Source organism: Mastomys coucha, unplaced genomic scaffold, assembly GCF_008632895.1.
Source record: "Mastomys coucha isolate ucsf_1 unplaced genomic scaffold, UCSF_Mcou_1 pScaffold22, whole genome shotgun sequence".
Lineage (NCBI taxonomy): Eukaryota > Metazoa > Chordata > Mammalia > Rodentia > Muridae > Mastomys > Mastomys coucha.
The window spans coordinates 92,840,777-92,849,882 of NW_022196905.1; the positions used below are offsets into that span (position 1 = coordinate 92,840,777).

The following is a 9,106-nucleotide window of genomic DNA, read 5'->3' on the forward strand; positions in this document are numbered from 1 at the left end:
GAGGCTCGTTTTGTAGCTCAGTTGGCGAGTGTCTGCTTAGCCATACTCAAGGCTCTGGAGTAAATTCCCAGGGCCACATAAACTGCACTAATGCTACACTGCTGTGATACTGGCACGTGGGTAGCAGAGACAGGAGGATCAGAAGTTCAAGATCATCCTCAGCTACATAGGGAACTTTAGGTCAGCCAGGGATACATGAGAGTCTTCATCCAAAAATAAAGTGAAATAAAATAAAATTTTAGGCAGAGGAGAAATTGGTTGGGGGGGTGCTAGATTCTTGTCTAGCCAGTCTGGCATATCTGTGTTCTTAGCACTTGGGAGAGAAAAATACAAGACATGTTCCTCAACAAGCAACAGGCAAGCATAGTAGCAGCAGGGGCTAAGCCAAAGGCTTTCACTTGGTTATACATGAATGGTTGCTAAATGTGATTTCTCAGTTCCTGAGATTGTTTTGCTTTTATTTTTAATAGGCAGAAAAGATAGCATCTCAGATGATAACGGAAGGACGCATGAATGGGTTTATTGACCAGATCGATGGAATAGTACATTTTGAAAGTAAGAGCTTTTATGCATTCTCATCAAGTGAAATGGCAGTGAACTGTTACATGATTTAAATATGTTGAATTATTGCTTTAGACCCAGAATTATATTACTTAATGAGCATATGTCCAGAGGAAATTATTTAAAATAACTTTAAAAGGCTATATTTATGAATATTTTTTTCAACATTTCTAAGCTAAGGAAACTGTAAACTCACGGCTAATTAGATGTGCAGGTAAGTGACCTCCCACTGCCTGAGACCTGCAGCTCTTGTTCCCCATTCACATCTGCGGTGGAGCACTGATCACTGTGAAGATGCTGCTCAGACCCTGGGCGTGTGCTGAGCTCACTGGTCCATTGCCATTACTCCTGCTTTCTGTTCCACTCCTCTCTTATCACAAGAGCCACTGTTTGTTCTCTTTCCCTCCTCTTCTGCTTAGGTGGTATCCAGTGATCCCTGCTCAGTTCTGTTCTCCCTGAGTCCCTAGAACAAGTTCACAGCCTCCTTTTTCATTGACTGTTGTGATATGCATATATGGATATGTACACATATATTTCTAAATACAATCTCCTCAGTCTGTGTAAGGTTACTTATCTGTGTTTTCAGGGCTGACCTTTTGGAGTTGGATAAACAATTGCTGTGTTCTTCCCTGCGAAGACTGGTTCCCCTCTCATCTTTCCTCAGTTGTCTGTGAGACAGACACTATCAGAACCTTCTGACCTTATGCACCAGCTGTGCATCCAGACCCTCCTCCTCTGTCCAGTTTCACTTAGGCTAGTCAGTGTGCTGGTGGGCAGTCAGGAACCAGACAACACTGTGAGTTCAAGATCACAGGTCCTCGTCACTCCCTGGATTCATGCTTCGTTTCTCTACACCATTCTGTTTCCTACGTAGTAGTATTCCCTTCAGATTTGAGGGTTTTTGTTTTGTTTTGTTTTTTTAACTTTTCTTTTTCTAAAGAGAAAACCGTTTCCCATTTCAAAGGTTTTTTAAAACTGTATTGATCATATTTGTGAAACCCTAAATGTGAAGTGTAGGTGGCAATGTCTTATCTTCTATCCGCCCTTTCTTTGCTCCAAGGGTCCCTTCCCTAGCCTTGCTCTTCACACGCTTGCCAAAAGGAACTGTGTTAGGAGCCCCAAGTTTGTTTGCTTTAGCTTTTTAAAATCCTGCTGACTTCTTTCTGTTGGTCTGAAGCACACATAGGTCTTTTCTTTTCTTCTAAAGTAGAGTCTCTGCCACCCACTAGCCCAGGCTGGCCCCTGATTTGGGGAGCTTCTCCCATCTCTGATTCCTGAGTGCAGAGCTCATGGGTGTGCTGGCAAGCCTGCTTTAGGCTTTATCTTGGTTTTAATAAAGCGAATATTGCTGGTCACTTGACCTTGTGTGCAAGGCACCATACCGTGGCCATCCTGATGCTGTCAAGTCTGCTGCCCTCTCCTGCCCCTGCCTTCTTTCCTGCGTGCCAGCTGTTCTTCATGTCATCTTTACGGACTCTAATGCCCTTAGATTTAATATCAGTTACTTACAGCTTAATCCCAGGCCTTTCCTGCCACCGGCATTGAGTCTCCATGGGTGATCTCTAACCCTTGATTCAGTTAGCATGTGTGGAAATGGCTGGTTTTGCTTGTCCCAGTCCCTCGTTCTCAAACCTGTAGCTTTAGTTCACACCTAAGGTGTCTATAGCAGATTGCTTAATAGGGATTTAGGATAAACACGGGCCCAAAATCTGCTAGTTAGCCATTTAAAAGCTACATCTTCACTTTTTTCCTTAATTTCTTCTTAACTCCTTCATCTTCCATGTCCTATAAGTTACAACTCCTAGTATTCCTAGGAATCCGTGTACTTTTCTTATTTTTAAAAATTCAAATGTTTATGTATGTGTGAGTGTGGGTAAGCATGTGTGGATGCCAGAGAACTCTTTGCAGCAGTCAGTCCTCTGTCTGAGTCCTAGGGCAGGATTCAGGTCATGCTCACAGGCCAGGGCTTTACCTTCTGAGCTGCCTCGCTGCCCCTTCTGTTCCTTTGTATTCTCTGTGACTTGCCTAGAATGCTGCTGTCACAGCCTGTGAATTTTCCTCTCGTCTACACTTGCTTTCTAACCTACTTTCTCCAGTATAGCCAGAGTCTTTAAAAAATGAAAACAGGGCAGAGGGAGGAGAAACACATTAGATCAAAGGGGAAACAGGGCAGAGGGAGGAGAAACACATTAGATTAAAGGGGAAACAGGATGGCTCCAGATTCTCGCAGGGGAGTCAGGTTGAGTTCTCAGCACCATCTGTAACTTGGTTACCCAGTTCTCTGGCCTCTGTAGGCACCAGGCAAGGTCCTGGTGTGTACGTACGTACACACACACACACACACACACACACACACACACACAGGTGAAACAGTCATACACAATAAATGTGGGTGGGTTTTTTTTGTTTGTTTGTTTGGGCTTTTTTTTTGTTTGTTTTTTTGAGTCTTCTTAAAATAAATGAAGTTAGGCAGTGGTGGTGCTTTAATCTGAGCCCTCGGGAGGCAGAGACAGCAGATCTCCATGAGTTTGAGGCCAGCCTGGTCTACACAGTGAGTTACAGGACAGGCTATACAGAGAAACCTTGGCCTCAAAAAAAAAAAAAAAAAAAAAAAGGTAGACTCAAGCTAGTGTTTCAAGTAGATTTGACGTTTTCTTTTCTGTTGTATTATTTTTTGGTGAGGTAGACATTCTCATGTATAATCCAGTGCTCTCCCAGTAGATGGCAGCATTGCCCCAGCAAGCCCTGAGGCCTGGCCCTTGAGTTGAGGCTGCTTTGTGGTCATCTTGCCTTGTTAGGGCTTCAGTAGCTGATTTTGTTTTCAAGGGCATTAATAATAACATTTTTATTGGGTTTGATTTTATATTTGCTGTTAGTGGTTTGTGTTCTTTTTTTGAGATAGTGCCATTGTGTAGCTCACTTTGTAGACCAGGCTAGCTGCAAACTCACAGAGAAACTGCCTACTTCTGTCTTTTGAGTGCAGAGATAAAAAACATGCTTGGCCTGATCTGAGTTCGTAATGATTGCTTAATTAACATTTTTAGCCAAGAGTTCCAGAATAAACGTCTTTTAAAAATTAGCACTGTTAGAGGCAGGCGGATTTCTGAGTTCGAGGCCAGCCTGGTCTACAGAGTGAGTTCCAGAACAGCCAAGGCTACACAGAGAAACCCTGTCTTGAAAAAGCAAAAAAAAAAAAATTAACACTGTTGTAATTTATCTTGTAGCTTTGATTTGTGAATAATTCCTATTTTTCCTATTATTTTATCCCTTCCTTAGCACGTGAAGCCCTGCCAACATGGGACAAGCAGATCCAATCACTTTGTTTCCAAGTAAATAACCTTTTGGAGAAAATTAGTCAGACAGCCCCAGAGTGGACAGCACAAGCTATGGAAGCACAGATGGCGCAGTGAGTCCTCAGCTCCGTGCGTGCTGCGTCCATGGAAGCGCAGATGGCGCAGTGAGTCCTCAGAGCTCCGTGCGCACTGCATCGTTGCCCCTTTGTGCGGATGGATTCACTGCCCCTCAAAGCATTTGCATCGTGACCTTAGACATTTCAGTCCTTTTTGCTGGATCCCACTTGAAGAAGATGCTAGAGCAAGAAGTACAGCATTTAAACATAGTAGCTCCCGTGTAATCTGGGTCTGTGTCCTGAACTAACTCAGACATTTTGAAAACTTGCTCTTTAAGTGGAAGTGAAAGATCTGAAGTTTGGGATCACTTTGTAGTCATGTAAAGCTTAAGTGCTTTGTGCCTCTCCAAATGTGGTTACTCTAATAAATGGAGCGCTGAGCCAAATAAAGGTACAGCTTGGTTTTTAGTTTGTGAAGTGCTTTATTCCTTTCCTTTGAATTTAGAAAAGTTCATTTCTATATCTTGTGCTACAAATTCAAGAATAAGTTTGGGTGCTTGCCTCCAGGTGTTCTGAGCCACAAGCTAAGGGCGTGAGGTGATACGCTTAGGGCTGCACGCCAAGGGGAGCTCATCACTCATTGTTTAGCAGGAAGCCAACAAGGAAGGCTTCTCAGATGGTGATCTCTCTTTTTTTTTTTTTTTTAAACTTGGATGTTTAAGAAACTATCTGTAGTGGTTTGAATAGATATAGCCCCTAAAGGTTCTTTTTTTAAAAGATTTTTTTATTTATTTTATGTGTATGAGTACACTATAACTGTACAGATGGCCATGAGCCATCATGTGGCTACTGGGAATTGAACTCAGGATGGGCCTGCTCACTCCAGCCCCACTTACGTAATTCACTGTAGTTGTCTTCAGACGCACCAGAAGAGGGTGTCAGATCTCATTACAGATGGTTGTGAGCCATCATGTGGTTGCTGGGATTTGAACTCAGGACCTTCGGAAGAGCAGTCAGTGCTCTTAACCACTGAGCCATCTCTCCAGCCCCCTCAGATGGTGATTTCAAATGTGGTTAGTAGAGAATATACAGAAAAGAACTTCCTTGGGGCTGGAGAGATGGCTCAATGGTTAAGAGCACTGACTGCTCTTCCGAAGGTCCTGAGTTCAAATCCCAGCAACCACATGATGGCTCACAACCATCTGTAATGAGATCTGATGCCCTCTTCTGGCGTGTTTGAATACAGCTACAGTGTACTCACATACGTTAAATAAATAAATAAATCTTTTAAAAAAAAGAGAGAAAAGAACTTCCTTTTAGGCCCAGCAATTAAAGAGCTTTAAAGGGACCCACCTACTTAAAACTTTAGGCAGGTTGAAAGTCAATGTCTTGTCTTAGATCCCTCAGAAAGATGAAGTGACAAGATGAACTGCCTCCACCCTGGACCAGTGAGCAGGATGCAGGATTGTAGTTCATTAGCTAGGAGGAGGTGATGCTGCTGAAGTCAGTACCTGCTTAGCAAGTACAACAAAACTGACCTTCCTGCAGACCAAGAAAGTTGGGCATATCCTGTTCTGTCAAAGTTTCTCTTGATTCATCACTTTGCCACTCAATTTACACATTACTTTGAAACATGGATACTTCCTTCTACAAACTAACTTTACCTTTGTTTGGAATTAAAGGTGTGTACTAAGAGTATGTCTTTGTTCCAGCTAGAGGAATTAAAGGTACTAAGGGCTGAGCCACACCTCAACTAGAAACAGGTTTTTTCAGTAAACAATACAGTTTTAGGGTTTACACTGTGATCAGATATCCTCCAACAAAGTACACCCCCTTTTTTGGAAATATACTGGAGGACAGTAGCTTACTTTGAAATAATACCCAAATTATTTTCCACAAGACAGTCTTGACTTTTAAGGGAAATTACTTTGCCTGGGCTTTATCTGACCTAGAGAATGGGTATACAATTCTAGCCTTCTTTAAATCAGTTTTCTGCAAGCCTAGGAGCAATAGACACTTCTGAAGTTCAAAGCCCAGGGATTCGGGCTAAATAAGAAGCAGACACATGGGTCCAGCAAGATGGCTTAGCTGGTAAAGGCTGCTGCCCTGCAAGCATGCTGGCCTGAGTTCAACCCCTAGGATCCACATGGAAGATGATGGCATGTGTCTCTAGCCCAAACACCACTGTGATGAGATATGTAGTGAGACACAGAAGATCTGGCCTGAATCTCAAGCCAGCTGGCCTGCAGTGTGTAGTGTGGCAAACCAAGGGAGACAGACCCTGCTGCAAAACAGGGTAGAAGCCAAAGAACAACTCAAAAACATTGTCTCCCAGGGCTGGAGAGGTGGCCCAGCAGTTAGAGCACTGGCTGCTCTTCCAGAGGTCTCTGGTTCAATTCCAAGCACCTGCCTGGTAGGTAGTTCATAGCCATTTGATATTCCAGTTTCAGGGAATCCATCCCCCTCTTCTGGCCTTTGAAGGCACCAGTGGCAGGCAAAACACATGTCCACATAAAACAAAAGATAACCACATAAAACAAAAGATAAACACCTTGAAAAAAGTTTTAAAGCTTGTCTTCTGACTTCCACACATACACAATGAATGGCACATGTATGGCCCTATTCACATATACAGCACACACAGTTAAAAACAAACAAACATCATTATAGAGTGCTTCCCAAATATTACCACAACATCAGGAATCCACTAAATTGTGACTGAGAGTGCAAGACAGATCCAAAGAAGGGACTCTGAGGGATTCCCTTTGAGAGCAACTAGGAGGAAAGTGCAGCCCTTTCCCTTTCAGCTCCAGGGAGCAACCAGCCTAGCTCCTCTTCAGGTAACCATGAAACCTCCTACCAAAAACAAGGAGCAAGAGCCTGCTGCATCATGCTGACTTCCAACAAAAATATCCCAAACACCCCATGTGATGGTTCACATATGCTCAGCCCAGGGTGTGCCATGATTAGAAGGTGTGGCCCTGTTGGAGTAGGTGTGTCACTATGGGTGTGGGCTTTAAGACCCTCATCCTAGATGCCTAGAAGTCAGTATTCTCCTAGCAGCCTTCAGATGAAGATGTAGAACTCTCAGTTCCTCCTGCACCATGCCTGCCTGGATGCTGCCATGCTCCTACCTTAATGATAATGGACTGAACCTCTGAACCTGTAAGCCAGCCCCAATTAAATGTCCTTTATAAGACTTGCCTTGGTCATGATGTCTGTTCACATCAGTAAAACCCTAATTAAGACACCCCAAAAGATAAGATAGCCATTGTAAGAGAGATGTCAGGCATTAGAACAAGACTAATATATGAGGGGGTAATTGTCAGACCAGGAATTGAAAACAATCGTGACTAACATGCTAAGGGCTATAGACAAAGAATAGATAGATAGATAAACAGAAGGTTGAAACTTAGGATTGAACTGCAAGAAATAAACACATGAGAGCACCCACCATGAGCCAGGTGTGTGTGTGTACTCGGGAGACAGGATCTCTGTGAGTTTGAAGTCAGCCTGGTCTACAGAGTGATTTCCAGGACACCTGGGGTTGCTACATAGAGAAACCCTATATTGAAGCACCAGCATAAATAAATAAATAAATAAATAAATAAATAAATAAATAAATATAGTCTTAGGGTTCCATTGCTGTGAAGAGACACCGTGACCAAGGCAACTTTTTTTTTTTGTTTTGTTTTTTCGTTTTTTTGTTTTTCGAGACAGGGTTTCTCTGTGTAGCCTTGGCTGTCCTGGAACTCACTCTGTAAACCAGGCTGGCCTCGAACTCAGAAATCCACCTGTCTCTGCCTCCCAAGTGCTGGGATTAAAGGTGTGTGCCACCATTGCCCAGCTTCCTGTATCTTTTTAAAGAAGACTTACTTTTTTGTGTATGAATGTTTTACCTGCATGTATGTATGTCTATGTTATATATATGTGTGTGTGTATGTATGTATATGTATGTATGCATGTGCATATGTATGCATGTGTATATGTATGTATGTGTGTATGTTTTAGGAAATGTGAGATTTTGAAGGCAGCAAATGCTGTGAATGGATAACATTCAGTGTAAAGGAGGAGAGTGGAGCACCGCTAGGCACCCTGCTTCACGAGCTGGAAAGGCAGGGCCAGAGTATTTACCCGTGCTCTCTATGATGTGCAGGTGCCTAGACTTTATCTCACTGAAGTTTAACAATAAATCTCGTAAGTAGGAGGTTTTACCTTCCTCCCTGTCCCTAACAAATGAAGAGGGCTCAAAAGCATTGAGTAACTATTGGAGATTCTCAAATACAATTCAGGATAGATAGGATAAAAAGGGTTTTTAAATTGTCTTACACATTTATCCATTAACCTTTAACCAAAACCAAGTCGTTGACTTTGACAATGAAAACTTTATGACTACTGTTCCAGAAATGACATGCCTTTCTAGTTAGCAGTCACTCCTTGATCTCAGGAGAGCAAGGAGAAAGCTCCTGGCTAGAGCCCAGGCTGACTTTGGCTAGCATACAGAGCTGGCCTTGAGTAGGAGACTTGACTTTTATGTACGTTAGGCTTATACAATTTACATACACTGTCATTCTTAAATCTCTTTTGTGTCCCAACTCCAGATTATACTGTGAGCAACTTAAATAGGAGCAGGGGAATGCAAATCTGGTCACTTGGAAGGCTGGGAGGTTTACATAGCAAATGAGTTACCAGAATTAGTTATCTCTGAAGTATGCCAGTGTGGTTCTGTTTTGAATAGTTGTTACCCAGGTCCAGCTTGTGCACCTGGTAGGATTATGTTTTCCTGATAGGAGCACAGAGGCCTTAATAGCAGACCAGAACCTAATGGTAGCTGTCCCTTTGAGCTGCCTGTTAGAAGTGGTTCTTTGGGGGATGGGGCTAATGGTTGATAAATCCTGGTGAATAAATGTTTATGTTCTTGTATCACAGATTTTGCTTATCGCTAGTGGGCCTGGTTAGCTTACTAGTTACCTCTGAGGTATTTTTAGTGGCATTGCTCCCTTAGCTAATTCCTATGCATTAATGTCTCCTAAGACAATCTGTTGGCAAATCCTTTATAACATCAATTTTATTTACATTTATTCTACATCACTACCTGATATTTAAAAGGATAAAAAAATACCACAAACCTCTCAAGCATTCAATAAGAAGCCATGCCTGGGATGTCCACTGCACAGCCTGCTGGGTCAGTGCGCA

At 42.7% G+C, this 9,106-nt stretch overlaps 1 protein-coding gene across 3 annotated transcripts in view; it reads left to right on the forward strand.

Annotated features, from left to right (window-relative positions):
• Nucleotides 1-4,370, forward strand: part of Cops4 (COP9 signalosome subunit 4) — a 28,677-nt gene extending 24,307 nt beyond the window's left edge. For 2 of the 3 annotated variants that reach the window (XM_031336968.1, XM_031336967.1), the window contains 2 exons: nucleotides 471-555; nucleotides 3,838-4,370. In XM_031336968.1, coding sequence (XP_031192828.1) covers nucleotides 471-555; nucleotides 3,838-3,971 — 219 coding nt within the window. In that variant the 3' untranslated portion in view covers nucleotides 3,972-4,370. The remainder of the gene's footprint in view (nucleotides 1-470; nucleotides 556-3,837) is intronic. The other variant, XM_031336969.1, reaches the window with a different exon arrangement.
• Nucleotides 4,371-9,106: the final 4,736 nt, after the last annotated feature.